At 37.6% G+C, this 24,182-nt stretch overlaps 1 protein-coding gene across 1 annotated transcript in view; it reads left to right on the forward strand.

The window, feature by feature from the left end:
• The window catches only part of DOCK2 (dedicator of cytokinesis 2), a 160,369-nt gene that overhangs the window by 20,595 nt on the left and 115,592 nt on the right, over nt 1-24,182 (forward strand). The window contains exons 14-25 of the mRNA XM_054287819.1: nt 622-746; nt 3,201-3,299; nt 4,698-4,770; nt 4,846-4,949; nt 7,084-7,267; nt 7,367-7,464; nt 8,445-8,534; nt 8,769-8,869; nt 11,312-11,446; nt 13,672-13,780; nt 20,120-20,190; nt 20,473-20,579. Of these exons, the coding sequence (XP_054143794.1) occupies nt 622-746; nt 3,201-3,299; nt 4,698-4,770; nt 4,846-4,949; nt 7,084-7,267; nt 7,367-7,464; nt 8,445-8,534; nt 8,769-8,869; nt 11,312-11,446; nt 13,672-13,780; nt 20,120-20,190; nt 20,473-20,579 (1,296 nt within the window). The remainder of the gene's footprint in view (nt 1-621; nt 747-3,200; nt 3,300-4,697; nt 4,771-4,845; nt 4,950-7,083; nt 7,268-7,366; nt 7,465-8,444; nt 8,535-8,768; nt 8,870-11,311; nt 11,447-13,671; nt 13,781-20,119; nt 20,191-20,472; nt 20,580-24,182) is intronic.

Below are 24,182 nucleotides of genomic sequence, written 5' to 3' on the forward strand. Positions count from 1 at the left end.
TAAAAAATGAAGCTCCCTCCAGAGAGAGCTGGATATTTGGGGGAAATTCCTGATGGGAATTATAAGATAAAGCTTCTTTCTGCTCTGACTGCTGAAGAGTAGCATATAGAATCAGCCAAACCAAACTAAAATGATTGCCAATGTGCTGTAATAATATAATAATGCAAAGAATATGTAAATAAAACAAATGTAACCAAAAGCAAAGTGAAGCATGGGCAGATCTTGTTGCTGTCTGCTGCTAAAGAATTCTAAGTTTCCAAATATTTCATAGGTAATTCCTTAATTGAACATTTCAGTAGTTTGGAAAAGCCTGAGCCCGTTTAAAATTTTAGAGATTGTTCTAGATAGGCAATTGTGGTTTAGTTTTAAAGTTTGCCACCTCACCAGCAGGTGTCGGGGCAGGACGAGAATTGCATCGAGTCACTCCGAGCCCCCAGTTGCTTCTCCTCACATCCTAGTTTTGCCTTAGTAAAGATAAAGAACTGAAAAATTAAGTTCAGATGGAAAATAATAAAATTTTTATCTGTTTCACTACCTAATGAGGTATTTAGGTGCAGTTCAGCTGATCCTATGCTCTCAGAGCATTTTAATTGCTTTATAACCTTTCAATTTCTCTCTTAGGAGACATAAGAAATGACATATATATTACATTGCTGTATGGAGATTTTGATAAATACAATAAAACAACTCAGAGAAATGTGGAAGTGATAATGTGTGTCTGTGATGAAGAAGGAAAAGTGTTGCCAGTAAGTTTTCCTTTTTTTCTGCAATGAGGGGCATAGAAACATGAGCTGAATTTTTGATGTAAGCCTTAACTTACACATTTAATAAAACCCCACTATTCAAAACCTCAATTTCCTTGTGTCATCCTGTGACATTTTGTGACAAATAAGCTTTATGGTTTTTAAAAAATTAAAATCTATTAAAGCCCTATGAAAGTCTTGCATAAAAATGTAACAAGGAACAACATTGAATGACCTATTTTAGCTGTGCCAAGGAACAAGTGCTGATTCTGACAATTACTGCATTCTTACTCTAGGGTTTTTCTTGAGGAAATTCCCAGAGGAATGCAATTTGCACACTGAAATGTTAGAAGTACCATTTCTGCTACATAACAAATGCTTGATTTGTGCCAGGAAGTCTGTGTCACTGCCACTGAATTAAGTACATGGCAAAGAATGAAATTAGTGACAACAATTACATATGCACCATAAATATTTACAGTGTCTTTTTGCTTGTCTGTTCCCATTTTGAAGATCCTTTGTCTTTTCCTTAGGGTTTATCACCAGTTTGGTATTCAGGGGGATTTTTGACCTGTCATTTTCTGAGCCTTATAGTGTTGGGATCACGAGGGTGAAATCATAAAGACATTCTTGAGATAAAATAAAGATGAAATAGAATACTGTGGTTCATGACTTGTTTATGAACTGCAGCTAACTGCTTAAAATGTAAGTTGAAAGCTTGAGTAAAGAAAATTCTAATCCCACATAATGTTTAAGGTCCACACAACAAAACACTGATTACAAAACATTGCCTGTACCCATGACAGCACCTGACCATGACTTGCATGCACAGAAGTTAACTCTATTCTGTATTCTGTCTAATCACATATAAACAAAATATTCCTTAGAGAAATAAACCTATTACCATGCATTAAATCCTGCATTCCAATATTATGCATGCTCAGTTCTGCAGATACCGAATTTCTGCAAGTCTTAGGAGAAAGTGAATTTATCTTGTTGTCTTTGAGATGAAATGCCATGAAAGATGAAAATGCTTTCTGTGGGTAATATGCCTTAATGGATGTATTTAAGCAACAATTTTGAGGAGGTAATAGAAATGCTGCTGAATACAAGAAATAGCAAAAGTGACTGTTTTTTTTCCTTTTAGCTTATAAAGATACCCCAAACCAACAGATTTTCAAACCCATGAATTTATATTAATTTTTCTCATAACAGGTATATGTTTACTACACAGGAAACTGGCTGGTTCTGTTCAGGTATCAAACTAGCTCCAGTTGCAGAACTAGCCCTTGATTTACTGTTACAAGGAACAGGACTTTTGTTCCAAGTGAATGTCATGGAGGTGGCAAACAAGTAGGTGCATAAACCTTGAAAAATCTCTGCTCAGGCAGATGAGACAATGCTTTCTGCAGTTAAATCCCTCTGACCATACAAATAATCTTCAGGTACCATCTTCACACCCTTCTGGTCACAGGGGATCATGGTGTTTGAAGCAGACTTTTAAGGTTCACTGGATTTTCAGCAGGATTATTGCACCTTTGCAGCAGTCAATGCAGCCTGACTGGATTAGCTGAATCTTAGCCTTCAGTAGAGAATTTAATGTTTACTTCCTTCAGGGACTTTGGTTTCATGTCTGGCAGGTACCAGGATCTTGGTGCCTCCCTGTCCAGCAGTATCTTTTACTCTGCATGCACAGCCCAGCTGCAGTCAGCCAGAGCAGACAGATGCAGGCCAAGTCTTCACAGACTCACTAAAGAAAACCACAATTTTTGAAGCTGATCAAATCTTTCACTTGGCTCTGTCCTAGTTCAGATAGTTGTTAAAGAATGGGAAATTCTAACTGTTTATTGTTGGTGCCTCTTCAACATCCAGTTTGGAAGTCACCTCTGGTGTGTGGCCTAGAGCTTCTGAAACTGCCCGAAGAAAGTATTTAAAATAAATGGAGACATAAACAGAATAATGAAGCTAGATTTTTAATTTTTTTCCTTTTGTATTTCTTCTACTAATTGAGATAACATGTTGGTTGCTTAAATTCTTCAAATGGAGAAATCAAGTGAATGTGATGTTCTTCACACATCTCCTAGAGCCCACTGTGTGTGACCCCTGTAAAATGCAATTACACTGTCTGTACCCATAGATTATGGTAAATGTTTATTTCCATTGTGTTCAGAGGCTTGGAAAATGCAGTGTCTTCACGTTAGTGCTTCCCCTCTGTTGGTGCTGTCATTTTTATTTAACTTTGGATGATACCATACCCAAATCAAACCCGCCGTGAGGGGAGCGCAGCCCGTGAGGGGAGGCCGCGTCCCAGGGCCGGGGTGCAACTCCCGGCTCGGGATTCTGAGGGGAGGCTCTCTGGGGCTTTTTGGTTTTCTCAAGTTAATTTAACCAAAACTACTCCAAAATGTACCCAAATGAGTGAGGCACTAAGCAGTGTTTGTTCCCTCCTTTTGTAAGAATGCTGTGTGCCTGGGAGCAGGGGACAAACCCGTGAGCGAGTACCGATCTGTTGTTTACTACCAGGTCAAGCAGCCACGATGGATGGAGACGCTGAAGGTATGGTGTGGAAACTTCCCACTTTATTTTTTCATTTCTTAATGCCTCACACGGAAAAGTTGCACAGCAACAGCTTCCTCCAAAAACCATCTTGTGCCTGACTACAGCTGAAGCATGAAGCCTTAGTCATACATCAGTTATTAGAGATATATGGTCACTGAGGCTTGAAATTTGGCCTAGAAAGTGATGTGTAGGTTTTGTTCAGCCAAACAAATGAGACCATCTTAGATAACCTTATGTCCTAACAGGGCTCATCAAAATTGAAATACTGCATTTGTTCTATTTTAGTGAAACAATGGAGATGAGGAGCTTCAATTAAAAAACAAACAAGATCAAACCAAAACCCAAATGAAAACACCAACCCCTCTTTGGATTTCTAAAAGAAAAACTGTCTTGCTTCTCTTTGGAGACACACTAATAATTACCTAATCAAGCTTCAATATCCATGATTGGAACATGCCCAGAAGCTGCCAGAAACAGTTCTTATAAACTATGACAGGCTTGCATGCTTTTTTAAAGACAAAATATCCATGTATGACAAGCTTGTAGTTATTACCTTAAGATGTGTTACCTGTAGTGGTAAAGGACAGGGAGGGAATGGAAGTATGATTTCAAACAGAAGTTTATTTATTGTTTTGAAAACATTGACCCATTCTGTTTATTGCTTATTGCACTAGTTCATTTAAAAAATTATTGCATAATTAAATTCCATAATTAAATCAGGATCACTAACAGCAGATCCTGTTGAAAAGCATCATTAATATTAAGGCATCTTCCAGTAAGATTTGTGAAGTTGTGATTGTTCACAAAGGTGTTCAAGTCCTTAAATTTTTAGAACTATGAACTTGATAATATGAAAAAACCTGCTTTCCTTTACACAGTTGGCCTTTTTTGTTGCATGTTTGACCTAAAGTATGCTGCTTTAAGAATAAAGCACTTGCAAGTTCCTGTGGTTCTCCTCAAGGCCTTACACTAAATTTAATCACTAAAAGATCATCAATTTATTTTCCTGGAATTTTCACACTGTTTAATAAATTGGTTGTCAATTTCTGTATCTGAAATGTGGGAGTTGCATTACACAGAGGTGTTTAATTTTCTATGGTTAAAAGGGTGAGCAGAAAGACTGCACTCTGTGATTGTTTTCTAGCACCTGTGTGCATTAACTCTGGGGTTCTGTGCTTCATTTCTTTGCTGGTGCCAGACTTTGAGCAAAGTCTAACAGATCATTGCTTATCAGCCCTCTCTTTGCTACTGTGATCAGGCTCAATAGTTTGAAATGGCCTGTGAAAGGCACTATGGAAACAGAAGAAGTGGGTCTTATTTATTCTAAAATTGGAGTTCATTACATGTGAAACCACCCCTCATAACTCTCCTCGATATTTTCTGATTTTACCAAAGGTAGCAGTCCCCATTGAGGACATGCAGAGGATCCATCTGCGCTTCATGTTCAGGCACAGGTCAACTCAGGAGTGTAAGTAGGGAATTCTTACTTTAGTGAATTTTAATTCATTGATGGGTAGTTAACCCAAAGTCTTTTGCTTTGCAGCTAAAGATAAGGGAGAGAAGAATTTTGCAATGGCCTACGTAAGGCTAATGAAGGAGGATGGCACAACTCTCCATGATGGCATACATGATTTGTTAGTCCTAAAGGTATCACACTCTCTCTCTCTTTTTTTCTCTCTTCCTCTCTTTCACACTGTTGCCTTTGACTGCATTGTGTATTTTCTTAGTGCTGGATTGATTTTATTATTCTTTCAAAGTTGATACTGTGTTTTCCACCTGAACAAAATGAAAAGGTGTACCCTGTTCCATTGTCAGTAAATATTGCTCTGAATTTTAATGACAAAAAGGTGTTATCCAAGCACAGTGAGAGATTATTTCTTTTTACTGGTATTTGTGCTTTTGGCCTTCTGTAGCATAGAGAAAGTTGTGCTGCAGCTCTGTACTTGGGTAGGTGCCATTCCTCTTGCTGGATATAGGAAGTGTTTGATCCACTTGTGATCTTTATCTCATGAATAGTCTGGGAATGCAGTCTTAGGAAAATGCTTGTTTTAAACTGCTGTGTGGTTTCTCAGGTACAATATTGAAAGTTTCAGCAATTTGGTTTTGGGTGTGAAGAAAAGCTTTAGCTGGCCCTAGCTGGAAACAGCATCTTTAACTTTGTGAAGGAAACAGGGAAGAGATGTTTTGACTTTTGTTTTATTTGCCCTCTTGGAGAGCGGTGTCTAGCAGCAACTAAGAACCAGAAATCACTTCCAGTACAAAGGAAACTTAAGTAATTTCTCAGCACTCTTCTCAGTAAAGAAGTTTACTGTATCATTAATACCAAGTCAGATGCATGCAACTAAATCAAGTTGCTTAGGCAAGCCAAGAAGATTAATGGCAGCATATAGTTATTTATCTTCTCTTCATTGAAACTATCATTTAAAGTATTGAGACTAGAAGGAAAATTGTGGACTGTGTGGTTAATGTTGGTTGTGAAATTCCACCTAATTCATTTCTGCATCAGCTCAGTAATTTTTTTGAAGTGACAGCATGGATGAAAAATGCTAAATGGAGTTGACCTACTTTGTGGTTGTGAGAAACAGACAGATTTTCTGACATATGCTTGCCTATTCTAGTATTAAAAACAGTAATTGTAAGCTGTAAGTGTTTAAAGCAGTCATACACCTGGCCTTTCAGAATAAGTCATTTGAATACTGCTAAGATTAAAGAGTCTTTAGGCATTGGATCCTTTTGAGAGACTTTTGGATCAAAACCTCATCTTTTTCCCATTGTCCGGCTCACTGGTCCCACAAGGAGGAAGTCAAGAGTTTATTTTGCTTCCAGAAATTTGGGAAGTAATTATTTGGCAAGCTTGATACAATCATAGATGTTGCTGCTGCTGTGTGTTTTGCTGTATAAAGATTTTGCTTCTTGTCTGTCTAGGTCTCTAACAGTCAATTCTTAGCCTTGCCTGTTTGATACGAAGTAGAAACTGCACCTCTGCAGTCACTGAACCAGATAAAATTGCAAAACTTGAAAATGTCTTTCTAGATCATGGTTTTTGCAGCTCCTTGTTCATCCACATTTGTAGACTAAAGGTCTGCAGTTGAGTCGTATCTTGTCACAGTGTTGTAGCTTTATGAGACATCATCATCAGGGAAATTTTCTGGAGTTTTGTTAAAGAAACACTGTGTTCTTTAAACAGTGAGGGGCATAATTTCTATTTTCTTTGTCTAAAACTTCTTTCCTGTCTGGGGAATCCTAAGATAAGACCCAGAAAATCTGTGGGGTTGTGGCACAGAATTTGATGAAAGAGAGGAGGGGAAAATATCTGTTGGCTCTCTGGTTTTGTACTGTTCATTCTGCTGACAAACACATATTCTATGTCATTTAGCCACTGCAGCAAACTGTCTGATTTAAAATGTAATCTTACCATGCCCTGATCTCTTATGTTCAAGGTCCAGGTATGAAGTTATAATGAGGATACCAAAATAATATTGCTATTCTTTCCTTACTCAGTCCTGCTTTCTGCTTTTAACTTGTGTGCAGAAAATATAATCATGTTGTCTATATCCTGTGCACAGACTTCAAGGTGATTCTCAGTATTCTGCAGTGTTCCACACCCACTGACATTTCCATGAGAGATTCACTCTTGCTTTTACTCCGCATGGGGTGTCACCCCTCAAAGTCCCTTCCTGCCCCTCAGTTTTATTTACTTCTCTAGTACAAAACTACAAAATAAGCTTAATTTTAAATCCAGTGGTGTGAAATATGTAATGAATGGTGTGTTGTTTTTCAGGGGGATAGTAAAAAAATGGAGGATGCAGGTGCTTATTTGACATTGCCTTCTACACGTCTGCACACAGAAAACAAGGGAGCAACCTTAGCCAGGAGCTCAAGCATTGTTGGGGGGCTTTCAGTCAGCTCAAGAGATTCATTTTACATTTCAACTCTTGTTTGTTCTACAAAGTTAACTCAGAATGGTATGTACCTTCTAAACAGCTGGGAGTTTAGAAAGAAAGCGTGCACAAATTGATAAATCAGATGTTAAATTTAATGTCTGTCCATTCGTTTTCCATTAGTGGGCTTGCTGGGTCTCCTGAAGTGGCGCATGAAGCCAGAGCTGCTCCAGGAGAACCTGGAAAAGCTGAAGATTGTGGATGGAGAGGAAGTAGTGAAGGTAAACCCTTCAATCCTTATTTTTATAATAGTTATTTTTCAGGCCCCTTCATACATAATGCCTTTGCTAGCTTGCAAAGGACATGAGCAAAACTCTTCATTAGAGGGAGCAAGAAGGACAACAACTGGGCAGGATCCTTCCCAGGGCTGGCCAGCTTTCCTCCTACATTTAATTTCAGATCTCTGGTATTGCCTGTTGTTGGGCTGGGAGAATTCCAGGATTATTACTAGGAGATGAAGATAGTAATGATAAAATATTTTCCACAATCTCTATTCATCTGTTTCCTTTTGTCTATCTGAAGAATCACAAACAATTCCTGCTGCTTTCTTTGCAGTTCTTAATATTAATTTACATGTTGGTATTAAATCCAAGAAGTGCTATGTGCCCAATAAAGCACTTTCTTAACTTAAGTATATGAATAAAAGTTGTTGGTACTTTGGAAAATGGCATATACTATTACCTTTGTGTCTTTAAGCATAAACATTAGATGTCTCTGGAGAGAAGGAATAAGAATTAAATAAATAAAAGAGGAAGAAAGAGGAGTGGATTTTTTTAACCAAAGATTTGTGTCCCAAGTCACTGAGATACTTTTCTTTGATTTACAGCAGAATTTGAATCAGACCACAGAAGCAGGAAAAGTCTTTTTAATCAACATATATATGTGAAAATAACAGCCACTAATCTGTGTCACTAAGGAACCTTGTTTTAACAAGTTTTGTAATTTATAAAATATTTTTAGCTTTTCCATAAGCTTTGAGCTAAGCACGTATTATTGATTACTCATGTGTTCTGAGGAGGCAGGTTTTTAAAACTAAAGCAACTAGAGCCTAAACCCTTAGAAATTTTTTCTCAATTTAAGTGATGCTTCAGTAAAGGTAGTAAAATTCTAACTTGAGGGAAACCAAGTCTGGTATCTGAAAATTTTCCTGTAAAGTTTTCAAGTTGAATTGGTTATCGGTTTGTCTTTTCATGTTCTGTAGTTTCTCCAGGATACATTGGATGCCCTGTTTAACATCATGATGGAACATTCCCACAGTAATGAGTATGACATCCTTGTCTTTGATGCACTGGTAAGAATCAGCACCAATGAATTTGTCTAAGAAAAGAACCTGAGAATTCTGAACAAACTATCAAGTTTTGCAGTTCAAAGAATTAGTCTTAAAGTCTCTATAGAGAAGAGGAATATTACTCATTGACTGAAAATCAAATTTCTTTAAAAACTTAAATATTAAATTACCAGAAATATCTGTAGAAAGTGAATATTTAAGTTTGCAATGTGACTCACTGTATCTCTGTCTGTTTAGATCTATATCATAGGGCTCATTGCAGACCGTAAGTTTCAGCACTTTAACACTGTTTTGGAAGCATACATCCAGCAGCACTTTAGTGCAACCTTGGCATACAAGTAAGTTTGTTTTCTCTTCTTTCTCCTCTTTTCTAAACCTCCACCATCACGTAAAAGAAGTAAATCTTGCTTGTGACTTTCCTGATGTAATTTATGGTGACTGTTGTTTGATGCTGCTGTTTGCTTATTTGCCTCTGAGACATATTTGATTATAAGTGGAATTAATGAACCCATAGCAAATGATTTGGGGTTAAATGATGCTATGGCATTTGTTTTCTGTCGCCTGAATTTTGCTGTGTCTGAACATTTCACCTGTATCCTGTCAAATTTATCAAAAGATGCTTTGCTGTGAAGCCTTCCATTTGTATCCCTGGCCCTAAGTAGAAATGCCTCAGGTGAGGACTTGAGGCTCTTCTTAGCCCATTTACATAAGTTTCCATAATTTTTTTCCACATCAAGCAAATTCAAAGGAAAAAGAATTGTTTGGGAGCTGTCAAGTCTTCATATGCATTTTAGCCTGATGTTGTGTCAGGAGGAGTTCAGTGCACTGAACTGGAATTTTGGTATTTGTTACTTGTCCTGCTGTGAAATGGAGTTTTAGTATTTGTTACATGATCACACCAATGGATGAACTTGTTGTGGATTCTTTATTTATTTATTGGTTTTCAACTTTTGGAGCTTCTACACAACACCCAGATAGGAAAACACGGACTCATAGAAAGGAGTAAAAAATTGTGCAGAAATGTTATACACCAAATTTAATCTTGGATTTCTACTTTATTTAGAATAGGCTTTTGCAGAAGATGGTAGGATAAAATGAGTGAACTATGAAGGAAGGTAACATCTTCAGCTGGTGCAGATCTCTGGGATGTGCTCTAAGAGGATGGATGTGGGTTTTTAATCTACCTGATGTCTCGTTCTGGCAGCTTAATGGAGTGGCAGATTGAAGCAGAACTTTAATTTGGAATATGAATAGTACATGGAAGACCTGAACTGGAGGTTTGGAATAGCTGGGGCTATCTTCCAGTGTCTGTGTTGAATTTCAGTTCTAACTCAACACTAAATGTCACAAAAATCATGCACTAGACCATGAGTTTCCTAAAGCTGAAAGGCAGCAGTGCAAAATCAGCCCTTTCTCACACCTCAGTAAAGTTGAAGTGGGCTCAGAAAGCTCAAACACCAACTATGTGCTCTTCTTCAATCCTCCCTCATTCCACCAGTAATAAGCACATGTAATTTAATGCTTTACAGTACTGTGAAAGAAGAAAAGGGTACAGAACCTCTCAGGACAGCCTAATTTGCATAAAATATTTCTAAGACTTACCTGGCTGGGAGTTTTGGGTGACTTAATGTGATAGAGGCAAAATAATAATGTTTATTATTTCTCCCCACATCATGTGTTTTCTTGGCATTATTGATTCAATGCACATCATGGAAGACTTACTCTGATTCCAGAATCATTTATGAAGTAAACAAGTGTGTGTGGCCTAACCCCTAACTAGGAAGGAAAGGCTGTGTCCCAGATATATTACACCTATATTATGATATGGTTGGTTGGCCAAACTGTTACCTATTTATTCAGTTCCTGTTGAGTCATCCTCTCTCCTGGATTTTAGAGAGCTCTGAGAGGGCTTAACATGCACTGCCCCTACATACAAGTAGGATCAATATTGTTCCAACCCAGAGAAGCTGTAAAAGGGAGCAAATGAAAACACACAATGGATGTGATGCCCAGGAGGCTGAGAGGCTGAGAGCATTTTGGTTCTGAAATGTGAGTTAGACTGGGGATGTTATTAGTTACACAGAGAGCTGGTTGTTGGCTTGGTTTGTTTAGGGCAGGGGACAGCAGGTCTCCAATTTTGTAGAGACATAGGAAAAAACCCCAACCACTCTTATCTTAGTTCTTATGGCTGCATTAAGATCAAAACTGCAACATTAGTATTGCTTTAATCACTTAAAATGATTCTATAACTACAAATTTAGAGACTTAGTTTTAGATTAACTTCTGCTCTTTTGTAGCCAGCTGTGTCTTTAGCAAAAAGTTGCTTTTAGATAGAGAGTAAGGAAGTGTTTAAATAAAATAAATAATTTAAGCAGATGTTCTTGTGTACTGCTTTATTTACATGTAATATTTACATGCTGTTAATTAGAGCATGCAGTGGTGTTTAATCCCTGCTCAGTGGAGGTAGGCAGAAGGAATATTTTGTGATACCTTGTGCATGTGTATTACAAGCTGCTGGAAAGGTGCTTCCAGAATTGTGTAAAGTCATGCTGCTCTCCTGGGATTTCACATTTCTCTCTTGCTTGTGCAGCTGAGAATTTGTTCCTCATTTGTTTATACTGACAGAATTTGTGCAACATAAATCCAGAAATACACACAGTCTGTTTTCTTGTATGTGCTTGACCAAGCACAAACATATATTTAGAGTTGCCAAAGAAGCTCAAGAAGGTAATTAAAAAATAATAATGAAAATTATTTTTAAAAATGTTTTTAAACTTCAGGAAATTAATGAGTGTACTGAAGACCTACTTGGATACTTCCAGCCGAGGGGAGCAATGTGAACCCATCCTCAGAACTCTGAAAGCACTGGAATATGTTTTCAAGTTCATTGTTAGATCAAGGACATTATTTTCCCAGTAAGTACTCAGATATTGCCCTTTAATTAGCTGTCTAATATCAGACATAGGAGACCTGAGAAGTAGAAAAAGTTGGTTCTAGAACAGAGCTGGTTTTTTATTTTTACAAATAAAACTGGAGACTGCTTTAAAATTCAAATAATGCTGAGATTTGTTTTGTAGAGGGAATATTTAAAAAATCTGCTTTCTGATTCTCAGTGTAAGTTCTAGAGATGTATTTAGTAATAGCAGCAGGTTTCAAAGGGTGATTATTCTTTGTGTCAGGTGGCTTGGCCTAAGACCAGTGCATGGCCAAACACCTCAACAGATGGCTGGAGGCTGGAGACTTGTCCTTGAGAACACTGTGTTCAGCCCCTCAGACTGTGCACTGAGCAGTGTCATTGCAGCAGCCATGGCCACTCTGAATTTAGAGTTTTGCACCTCCTCTTGAGGAATTTAGAGGAGGACTCGTGGGCTGGATGTGTGCAGCTCAGGCAAACTGAGGTGTAGTGTTTAAAAGTGGTGTTCACGTTTAGGAGAAAGGTGGAGGAGAGAGCAGAGGAAAATAAAAGTGGAAGGAGAAAAATTACACACTTGTAACTGTACTCTTCTCATATACCACAGACCCACTTCCTCAACTGCTTTCTGCTTCACCTTTCTCCATTTACCCTGAGCTGCTTTGCCCCTCCAGCTGGTTCTGATTTCCCTTTGCTCTGTGGCTGAAGGATGGCTGAAGGGGCAGAGGTCAGGAGGGCAGACTCAGATCTGCAGGGAGAGGTTGGGTGTTGTGTTTGTGGCTGCCATTCACCAGAACAGGAAGGTTCTGTTCTAGCTGTCTTATCTTCACTGGGTGCTCTAATACAATTTTGCTCTGATATTCCACTGTCCCTTAAAAAAAAAAAATCCATGTAGATTTATAGTTTTTTAAAATTAAGTTTACTCACTGGATCATGATGCTTTGGTTTAATTACCAGATTCAGAGGGAATTTGCTGCTATGGATAGTACCTTAGAAATATATTGTCTCTAGGAACTTACTAATTATAGATGGATACAGGTAAACAAGGTGTAAAGCTGTATAAGGAGGGAGATGATGCTCAGGAGAGCAGAATACAACTTTATCTTATATTTTTATCATGGGTATCATGGCAGAAGGGTATATTAGAGTTTTGGAATAGGAAGCATTGTGTAGAGGATTATGGAAAATTTCTTTTTTGGATGAAGGTCAAAAGCAGAAAGGGTTTGTTTCAGGGAGAATTTTGGTCCTCACTTTAATCCCTTGTGTTATCTTGCAGCTTAAACTCTTCATTGGACAGTCTGTCATAAAGTAGGTTATTGCAATGTGTTGCACATTCAGGTGATCAACTACACAGTATCTACTCCTACTTAACTAGAGGTCTGGAACTCTAAATTCACTGGACAATTATTGTTATTGTAGGCAGTCTTACATTTCAAATTGAAAAGAACATCAAATGACACTGCAATGCATAACTTTAAAAAGAGATTTTTCTCTTCTGATGGAGCAGAAGAGGCAACACTCAGCTTACAGTATTCTACTCTCATTTCAGGATTCTCTTGTCATCTTGGCTTTTTCCTGAGCTTGTTTTTCTTTAACTCTTGACAGCTGTTTCACATAACTAATTTCACATGTCACCAGTGTTTTTACTTTTTATGTAGGCAGTGTTTAGTACTAAGAGCCAGTATGAACAATAGAGGAGAGATAATCTGAGGGATTCAATCTTTAGAGCAGGGAATGGAGAAATAATGGAGTGAGCTCAATTTAAATGCACTTTTAAACTTTTAAGTGTCAAGTAGAGACTTTTTTCAAAAAGCAGACTGGTTAATGGGGCCAGTAAAAATAGCTCTTGGAAAAAGTGGCAACAGCAGCAGAAGACAGAAATTGTCATAATTTGTGAAAAATATCGTGGAGTAGCTCAGTTGTAGCGGGGAAAAAAACCCAAAACTTTTTTTTTTTTGCATATAAGTTACTTTGAAAATAAAATTATTTATATAAGCTGCAATCTGGGAGGTGTCATGGTTTGGAGGCTTTTAAAACAATTGAAAGTGTTTACTGTAGTGTTCAAACTGAAGAATTCCCACATGATACAGTGAATAGCAGTTATAACCCATTGGGGAAATATCTATGTACATAATATTGGATCAGCTTCTGAAATATATATTTAAAGTTAAATCTGTTGCGTTTGGGAGAATGAAACCCGAAAGGATAACCTAATGCATCTCTCAACAGATTATATGAAGGCAAAGAACAAACAGAATTTGAAGAATCAATGAGGAGACTCTTTGAATCCATCAACAACCTGATGAAAAGCCAGCATAAAACTGCCATTTTGTTGCAGGTTGGTGTGTTCTTGGAAACCAGTTGGATTTGGTTTTTTTATATGGTTTTTGTACATGGGCTTTTTATTTTTCTTCTTTTTAAATCAAGGAAAAGACACTCAGGAAATGTATCCAATATGTCTTTTTGTAATTTCCCTCTGTTGGAAGAGCAGGTTATCTGATAAATTGGAGCCTAGTTTGAAAAGGTCAGGACAAGATACATTTACAGAAATTCTGTGAATGTAGGCAAGGAAAGAACCAAGGCACAGATGTTGGAATATTTCAAGCAATCTAATGACTTGAAGCCTCCTGGGACCTGAATATTTAATTCTCCAGATAATGCTAAACAGGAATTTCACCATCTTAGTTGGGAAAATAAATTCTATTGTCTCAATCTTTGGGAGTTACATTGCTAAAAAAGGATTTTTTTTTGCCATTCATGCCAATCTCAGTTATTCCAACACTTCAGAATCTATTCATTTTAAAGAAAATGAGAAAAAAAGAGGAACTATCATCATCACTAATATCAAATAATTTGCAGCTCTATATTAAGATGAAAAACTATCAAGATTTCCTGTAAAATGTAGAAGATTTATTAGACAGCTGTGATATTGATGCTTCATACATTCTTTATTAAAAACTCATTGTATGCATTGGGCTTGAATTTTCCTCTGGTTTTGTATTTTGATTCCTTTTGATATGACTTGGATTAGAAGTGGAAACCCATGAAAAAGCCTGTGTTGAATAAAAGCTCAGGTGGCTGATGATGAGAGGTGGTGAGATTTGTTCAGCTGACACTTTGCATGGAGTGTTTAATGTGCAACTGCAAAAGAGCTGAGAAAGTAAATACCAAGTTAATTATATAATGCCATGGTTACAGTGATATTCTAAACACATTGAAAAATCAATCAGATACTCTGTTCCTTGATAATTCTGTAGAGGCCTTCCTGGGAATAGTTTATACATTTGAATACTGCATCAGAAGCAGGAGAATCTCCTGAAGAAAAAAAGAGCATCTTTAAGTAACACTGAAAGAGTTTATATAATAATGTTTGCTCTTATGGTACTTGTACTAATTAAGAGATCTTGTAGGATTTGGTGCTCTCTGGGGAGAGTGTGTCACATCACATCCCTGCATTCTGCCCTGCCTGATCTCAGAGGGGCTGCGTGGGATTGTCCAGCTGGGTCTCCTCTGATGAGCAGGACACTTTCTTCTTGAAAATGACAAGAAGGGCTCACAGAAAACTTCTTAAGAGTTTCTGGATGTGCAAGGGGCAGGGGTGCCCCTGAAAGGCTGCTGGGAGTGTTTCAGAGCAGGTTGTAGTGCCAGTGGCAGCACAGCATGGCATGGACTGAGGAGTGTGACTGTGCCTACCCTCATTTCCCTCTTCCCATGTTTAATGCCAACTCCCAGTGTTGTACCTGACTGGCAAACAGTCATGGCATCTTGGTTGGTGTTCCTCAGAAACACCAGAACCTTAAAAACAGAGCTGAGCATCTCTGAGAAGGACTAAAGGAAAGAAATCCTCACTAATTTTAAAGAGCACATTAGTGTGTCTCATAAACAGACTAGTTATTAAACAGTTGTGCTTTGATCAATACCATACTGAAAAATCAACATTTTTGATTTCTAATGACTGCCATCAGTTGTACAAAATGGGCCCTATTTATTCATAACCCTGGTGGGCTTTTGGGTCTCTAAATCTGCATAAGGTACTGAAATTTTTCTTTTTAGCAGGAACCTTTCATGGCAGATGTGAAATACTGGTTTATAGCATAACTTTGCTCTTGTTCCAAATACTAATGACTCATACAGCTGTGTCTCTGAGAGAAGCCTACGAAGAGATTGCTTTACATGCAGTAAATAAAAACTACTGTTTCAATGTTACAAAACTCTGATAGGAGAGGCATGGAATGAGCAGTGTCCAGCTGCTCAGTAGTTTAGCACTGGCTGCTGGAAATAAATGGGGGCAAAAAATATAAAATTATCACTCCCACTTGAGCATGAACTCCATAAGCAGCCCCAGCTTTCACAGGGAACAGTATTTCTGTGCCTGCTTGGAGGAGACTTCAGTGCTGACACTGGAGACTCCTGCTCTGGTAGATGGATGCAGGCCAGAAAATAGAGATAATTTCTGCTGAGAGGAAGGAGAAAGTAGTAGAGAGAAATCCATAAATCTGTCTCTGCCGAAATCCAACACTGATTTCCCTTGGGGAATTTGAGATGACAGTGATGGATGTTGTAGTAGTACAAATTAACTTTGCAGAGTAAGGGACAGGTGGTTATTCAGTGATTCTACAGACACATGGGACTCCATGGATGTTACAGTTTGTGTGCCCAGAGAGGGAAGTTCAGAGAGTCTGTTGGAAAAATACAGGAACAATCAGAATACTAAAACTGGCTTAAATCTGTCGCACTTGGAATTATCATTGATAACTGGAACATAGATTGGTAGGATCAATTGAATGTCTTCAAGTAGATTATGGTCTGAAGATATCAGAGAAGAAAGTTTTAGGAGCCCTGAAGAAACTTAAATAGGGTTTTTCAGGATATTGAAACTTGAACTAGTATGCAGAGGCTTTGAATGTGAATTTTTAACTCTTATTTCGTGCTTGTTTGTCCCCATGCCTATCAGGTTTAACTGTAGATGATTTAAAGAATTATTTTGAAACCTGAAGTTGCTTGGTCTCTACCATTTTTTTTTTAAATTTGAAACTCAGTATTTTAGCCAGTAGTAATTTCCCAGTTGTTTTTACTGATAGAATCACACTCAGACTTGTGTGGAAAATTAATTCACTCAGGAAAGGATTTTTATAAAATAATGTGTTATATGGAACAGCCTCATCTGTGCCAGAAGCACTTTATTGTTTCAATTTAACTTTATCTACTGAGTGATATCTTACTTCCTGATCTGTTAAATGCTGTATAGATTTACAAAAAGTTAAAAATCTCTTTTCAGTCCTTGTTCTAAGGCTGACTGTAGTGGATTAAGGCTTTGATATAGTGTAGTGCCTGAGCTTTGGGAAGGGCAAATATCTGGTTCTGAGTACTGTTTATATAAGCTTTGAACAGCTTAATTTATTGTTGGCAAACTGGAAACGTAAGTATTAGTCCACGTTAGCCTTTTTTAAAAAAACTTATGGAGTTGGTCAAGTTATCTTTTTTGTTTGAAGATGCAGACAGAATGATTCTCAACTTCAGCATTGCATGGAGTAAATAAACTCCTATTAGGATTATAATTTCGATATTCCTACTGTGTTGATGTTTAAGAGCAGCTGAGCTGCAGGGTGGCCTGGGTGCAGGTCCTGCCATGGTGCTTTGTCAGGCTCCCTCCTCCTGGAGGCTGGAGTGGTTTCATTTCACCAGTACAAGAATCAAGGTGCAGATGGATTCTTAAAAGGATTCCTCCTTTTAAAAGCTTTTTTCCAGATTTTTATTGTAATTATTTAAAACAAATTATTCACAATTACACTGTCCTTACAGTGGTAGGGCTTTCTAGGCACTAGATGTAAACCTTTCTTTAATTTCTTTTGGCAGGGATGATGTTACAGCTTGGTTGCATTTATCAGTTGCTCTCCTGTAGCCATTACTGATGACTTTTGTAGATTTTGGAGACTTTTTTTTTTTTCATGAAGACTGTACTTCTGTGGGAAAGAATCCTTGATATTTTGAAACCTGGAAATCAGTTTCCAGAGACTGCAAAGAGTTTGGTGAATGGAGGCGTGGGGATGAGGGGGAATAGTGGAGGGGGGTGTCACTAGTTTCTATCCTTTGCCTGAGGACTCAGGGAAAAAACTATCATTTTTAGTGGATATGTTTTGTGTCTGTTTAAATCACCCTCTATTTCTGGGGAATAAAATGGAATGAATGATTTTTAAATTTCAGATTATATGTTTTTTAGATAGTCCTACCGTTGACTGCTGATTTGTAACCTGTGAGTGTGCCCTTTCATTGACCAGCTTGTGCTCTCAACCTTAATTTACAAATCAAGCCCCTGCTCCTTTCCCAACTGTTGTGTTCCCCAGCTGACACACCACGTTTGACCTACAGATGGTCCTGTCTGCTGCAAATGTCAGCTCTCCCCAGCCTGCTCCTAGGCACTGATTTGAGAAAACACAACTCCCTGTGCCGTGCGTGCTTTCAGAAACCTTAGATGACATGTTCTCAAGGTCACCAAAACATAGAAAAAGAAATTGTCTGTGGCATTGAAAACTATGAAAAATAATGGAATAAGAAGCTGCTGCCTTTCTCTCATTCTTTCCTACACAATTTTGACCCACCCTACTGCTGCAGTAGATTCTAAGGACTTTATGCATCTCAGTACATTTTTCTGATGAGAGAATAAGCCTAGAAAGGCACTGATAGTGATGCTTTTCTTGTGGTGCACAAAGGGGGATGGCACAGTTACTTCTTAGAGTTGCCTTGATGGCAAGTAAAATTAGATTAAGAAACAGAGCACCAATGATTTCTTCGAATATACTTTTTATCTCATGGGTACTGGAATTTCATGAATATGTATAATGTAATGCTGCAAAAAGAGGGCAACTAAAAATAAGCTTGGTCATGACTAAAGGTTAAAATAAATTTAACTGTACATTGTATATGTAAGAAATAATTTTCTGCAGTGCTGTGAGTTTATCTGTATCCTGCTTAAAAAACTAATCTCTTAAGGTTTGAAGAATGCAGAACATCTTGTACTGCTGACTAGGAGATTTTTATGACTTCATTAAGGGCAGTGCTCAGTTGTGTCCATAGTGCATCATTTGAAGCAATTATTGCAAATGAAACTTAGGAGTCTAAAATAGTGCAGGGCATATACTCATTATTGTACTTCAGCTGGAACTGTGGATCTGCAGAGAAGCTGTATCTCTATCCTTCCTTACTATGTAGAACAGGGAATACATGAAAGTCAGACAACACAATAGTCCAGGTGTCAGTGAAGTACTGCTTGAAATATTTTGTAGCTACTGGTGGCTCTATCTTTTATCAAACACCCTTTACAGTACCTGTGAACTTCTGTAAAATGAAATTCAGATGCTGCTGTGCAGTCTCTTCATGCAGTATCTGTTGCTTGAAAAGAAGGAACAGCACCTGTTTGAATTAAAGCTGAAGGCAGTTTCCAGCCCAACACATGTGTTTGTTTGGGTGCTTTAAATAGCCCAGGGATTCCTCAAGATCAGTAGAAGGTAAAATCTCTTTGTTGAAGCTGCAACAGGTTTTAAACACTCCTTTGACCTTTCTAGGTTTGTGTATGTGCATGGGATGAGATCTGCAGGAGAATGACTTTATCTGAAGGTATCATAAACCAGCATTGAGTCTCTTTGAAGTACTGTATTCACTTGTGCTGCAGACTAAGCTCTCTTTTTCAATCAAGACATAATTTGTTTTTTGGTTGGTTTTTTTTAATTGGCTATTGCAGTGGAAACTCATACAAATAAAATTATAGCTTTATTGTGTTTAAAAGGTCTAAAAGAGAGCCAAAGAAAGCTGTGCTCTGCTTGTCTTCATTCTAAGCCCCCTACTCTCAAGAAAGAGACTAAGTTTTTAATAGGGAACTTGCTGTGTACAGGTAAGAGAAATATTGAATCTAGATGGGCTTCTATCAGATAGATCAGTACTAGAAGGCTGATCATCACTGTAATTTAGTTTTTAGCAAGATGTTAGTAGGAATTTACACCCTAAAGCTCCACAGTGAAGTAAAGTACTTCAAGTTAGTTTTTAAGCATATTAGCCTTAAGTTAGTGGGGATTTTGAGCCTGAAATTTCCTGCTGAAGTTTTTTTGTCCATGTGCTAGTAACTTGTCTCTTACCCTTGTCAGAGTAAGGTTTGATTATCCCACTGTGCTGTCAAAACAGGAACTGATAGGAGGAGATAAACCACCACAGCTTGGCTGCAGATGGTTGGGTAGGGACATGACCACCCCTTTTCATCTATTCTGGAAGGGTGGCATTAGGATGGGTGGGTGACTGCTACCCCAACTTCTGCCTCCTGCATGGCACATTTCTGGCATGGAATTGGTACAGCTCCTGCTTTGATCAGTGCTTGGTTTACTTATTTGCATCATAGTGACACCTTTAGTGGTCTGCAAGGAGATAATCTACAAAGCCTGGACCCTCTCACTGCTTGGGTTGGTCTAACTCTCACAAAGAGAGTCAGATCCGCTTGGAACTATGGTAGTGAAGTTCCTCTGTAGATCCTCAGCATATGCAGCTCTGTGATGAAATTTATTCAAATGTGATGTAAAATTTCAGTCTGGGGAAAGAAGTCTGAGTTATCGGTTAGTTTTGTGATGGTGGTGTGCTCTGTGCTGTGCATGTACAAACACACAGGATTAACATGATCTGTCTGTCAATGCAGGTTGCTGCCTTGAAGTACATCCCATCAGTTCTTCATGATGTTGAAACGGTTTTTGATGCCAAGTTACTGAGGTGAGTCACTCTTGAACATTTCCTAATTGTCAGCAATTAATTCTTGTAGATCAGTTTATTTCCACAAAGCTACACCAGTTCCTACTGATCAAGACACTGGTGGGTCCCTGGACATGTTTGTTACTGGTCTCTTGTCAACGTTCATGATATATAAATAAATTTAAGTCTTAAAATGTGATAAATGTTTAGAAATACGTGATTTTCTGCTCTTTCTTTCTGTCCTTATTAACACCTGATGAATTCATCTGTATGGTATTTGTGACATTTTTCCTTCTCATGCAGCCAACTTCTATATGAATTTTACACTTGCATTCCACCAGTGAAACTACAGAAGCAGAAAGTGCAGTCCATGAAGGAAATCGTACGCAGCAACCTTTTTAAAAAACAAGGTAAATACAAAATGCCTCTGAGGCTTCAAATAAATGTGTGAAAATTTTCAGTGACTTGCATGTTGTACAATTCACCTTTGAAATGGAGTGAAACAAATAGTGAAAGAGTGTGAATGCCTGGAGCCTGGGCTCTGGGGGGGATTCAGCTCTTTCCACAGGATGTACAAAGTGTGATTGCTGGCCTGGAGCAAGGAACAGGTGAGGCTCAGAGGAACAGTTTTGTGTGCTTTTCTTATGTTACAGTGGTTATGTGGGTGAGCTGTATACCCTTTCAACCCATTTTAAGATCTATAGTGGAATAGGAACAGGAAGTGAGACCTGTGAATAATAAGGCCTCTGCCTGGGAAGAGGGCAAAAAAATATCTGTGCTGTGGTACACTGAGCTGCAATGCAGCATTTCCACTTACAGGAATTACAGTGCTTCTCACCCTCTACCAGAACTTAGTGTCTTTCTCAACTCTCAGGAGTGTTAATGATACTGAAATGCCATTATCATCATTGTGCTCAGTTTTCCTTCATATTATCACGAGAAATGAGTTTTTGCTGAAGAAATCCTATAAGAATAGCCAAGTTTTACATTATTAGTTTCATCTCAGTGTCAAGTGTTCTCTCTCCTCTCCTGTGGACTGGATGGTTGCTTCTCTCTCTGCACCTTTCTGCTGTGTAGATAACCTTCAGAACCTGAAAGGCACACAGACTCCTCAGATGAGTTCCAATTTCTGACAGCTCAGAGATAATGATTCCAGGAACTTGACAGTACAACAGTGGGTTGCAAATAGTGCTGTGTGTGAGTAGATTGAGAGAGGATTGCTTTGCTCACCTCATTCTGAGTTGCCAGGAGAGTGATGCAGTTCTAACTAGCCAGGACAGATAAAAATTACACTTTATTTTCAGACCTGTGTTGTATTCCATTGAGACTGAATTGTATATTGTAAGCTTTAACAATGAATAGCAGTGTCTGCTGTGTTTTAAGACCATTGTAGATTTCCTGGGAAAAAAAGTCAAGAAAATAATGTAGATGGTTTTAATGTTTAGATTAAATTAAGTAATATTTTAACCTATCTTTATGCTAATAGTTTCATGGTCAACAGCTGTGATTTTTTTGAAACTATGTGTAAATTCACATTTGCTTTTTTTAAACTATGTGTAAATTCACTTTGAATTGGTGAAACGCAAGTAGCTGCAGCTTAGGTATCTCCAGACACTGATCTAAAATATTAAGAGGAGATTCTAATTAATTTTCAAACAGTTCTAGTCCTGCATTCCCAGTTTGCTCTGGTAGTTGACCGTATTTCTGTTTTACAAGCAGAGTCTGATACATCATTGAAGTATGAGGTGCCTTTACTGCTGCTGCTTCTAAAATCAGAAGTGCAGACTCAGTTTTATCTGTGGTGCTTGTGGTGAGCAGAATTCAAACCAGAAGGAGAAGTATCTTCTCACAAGAGTAAAAGATTTGGGTACAAATAAGGCACTCACCTGAACTCTTGATCTTGCTAGAGTTCAGTCAGCTACTCTGTGTTTAATACTCAGAAATTAGGTGTAAGCTGTAAACTTTTTTTTTTATTCAATAGTTTTTCTTTAAAGATACTCAGTTAATATTGGTTCACAGATCAGGAGTGATAGTCAGAACAGCAGATCCCAGGCTTGTATAATAAGGAATAAACACTAATAAATATTCAGAAGGAAAACAGTTGAGCATACAATAACTGTGTGTTTCACAGTTCTATTCACCAGTGTTCATCCTACAGCTCCTTTCTTCCACCCCTCTGTGTGTTCCAGAAGAGAAAAGAGTGAGGTTTGGATTCCCAAGAATCTTTCATTATAGTCTGCTTAGTGTGGTGCTGGTTTCATGTGTTTAGCAGGCCCTTCCTTTAGCTGAAGTCTGTTAATGCAAAAGACTCTCTAAAGCTTTTACTACTGCAGATAAATAATAATAATAGATTGCTGGTTGCTTGTAAATGCAGCTTGTCTGATGTCTTGAAATAAATAGTTGGTCTGTCATGGGATATGTCTACCTCAGGATGCATTGTGAATTCTAAAAAGAGGACACAGTTTTGTTTCTGTATTTTTTAGGTAATAATGAATAAGAAATTTTGCTAGGAGGATTTCTAATTCTGGGGACCTTTTATAAAACCAATAAATGGTGGGTTTTACATAATGCTGACCAGATAATTAATACATTTTAATTTTCCCCGACAGGTAGTTAGTGGATTCATTTAGTCTTAAATTTGTAGATAAAAAAAATGTATTGCCCAAAAGCTCTCCACCATTTTTTGCTAACATCACACACTTGACAGCAGAACCAAGCAGCTGAGAGCATCAAGGCAACAAATCACACTGGATTGATTTGCCAGCCCTGCTGTTTCACCTATATCCTGCATATCTGGGTACTGTGATCCAAACTTGCACTAGTAATTGGCAGCTAAAGTGTATCCACTACATAATATGTAAAAATTAACTGCTTGTTTATGTGCTTGTGGGGATTGCATGTGCAAGATCTACCTTAAAATGTTTATAGTGTGATACTTAATATAACATTACTTTGTATATAATTTATAATAATACTTAGCTGTGCTCCTTTTGGAGGAGTCTGGAGAAATGGATTGATTTTTTTTTTTCATGCATTAGATTAAAATCTAATTTTAATAGGACTTCAAGAGAAGTTCTCTGAAGAAGCATTTGCCCAAAATAGAGAAATCAAGTTGCTGTCATTTTAAAGTAAAACAAAAATATACCCTGTTTGTTTAGCTTAATCATGAGATATTGTTTTAGCAATATCATGACTTATGATAGTACTAACAAGGAAATATTTTTGCTAACTAGAAAATATTCATTGAAACATTTTGCGTGTCAGTAGTTTGATGGAGTGACAGAATAAAACAGCTCCTTGCTGGTAATGTAGGATATAGAATTGCCATTACTTCAGAATTTAAAATGCCTGAAACTGACAACTTTGCTTTTTTATTTTATTTTTTTTCTTACTGAAGTGTAGCAGGCATACCTTTACACCATCCTTGGTGCAACCTGGTCAGGGCCAAATAGACTCTTGCAAATATATTTTCCTTTTCTTGAGACCATTCCATAAAGTTGCCATTCCTCTAACACAGAATGGCCGGCTAACAATGCTCCTATTGCCTCAGTGATGTCACTCAAGTATCCTTTAGGGTATTTAATATTGGAGTTTCTCTGTTTGGTAATGATCTTTACACCTTTCCTTTCACCCAACTGCCCCTACATTACTAATGGTAGAAAATCATCCTTTAAATAATTACAGGGTGGGTTTTTATCTAAATTATATTTTTGATTATTTGCATTTATGTTTTGCTTTCAACCTTAATATTGTAATTACCGTAAGGGTAATAGAGTATTTATAGTGTGTGTGTGTGTATGTATATATATATATATATATATATACATACTCTCTCTCTCCCTTTATATATATATAGTGTGTGTATATATATATATCTATATATACATATACTATATATAATACCATAGTCCACATCATGTTTAAGTGCAGGCACTGAAGAATGTGAAAAGACCAATACACAATTAAGTATCTATATCATTACATAATATAAAATTTAATATTATTACATTATT

The sequence above is a fragment of the Melozone crissalis genome, unplaced genomic scaffold (assembly GCF_028551555.1).
Source record: "Melozone crissalis strain CALT ecotype California unplaced genomic scaffold, PUWL_Pcris_2 ptg000061l_1, whole genome shotgun sequence".
NCBI lineage: Eukaryota > Metazoa > Chordata > Aves > Passeriformes > Passerellidae > Melozone > Melozone crissalis.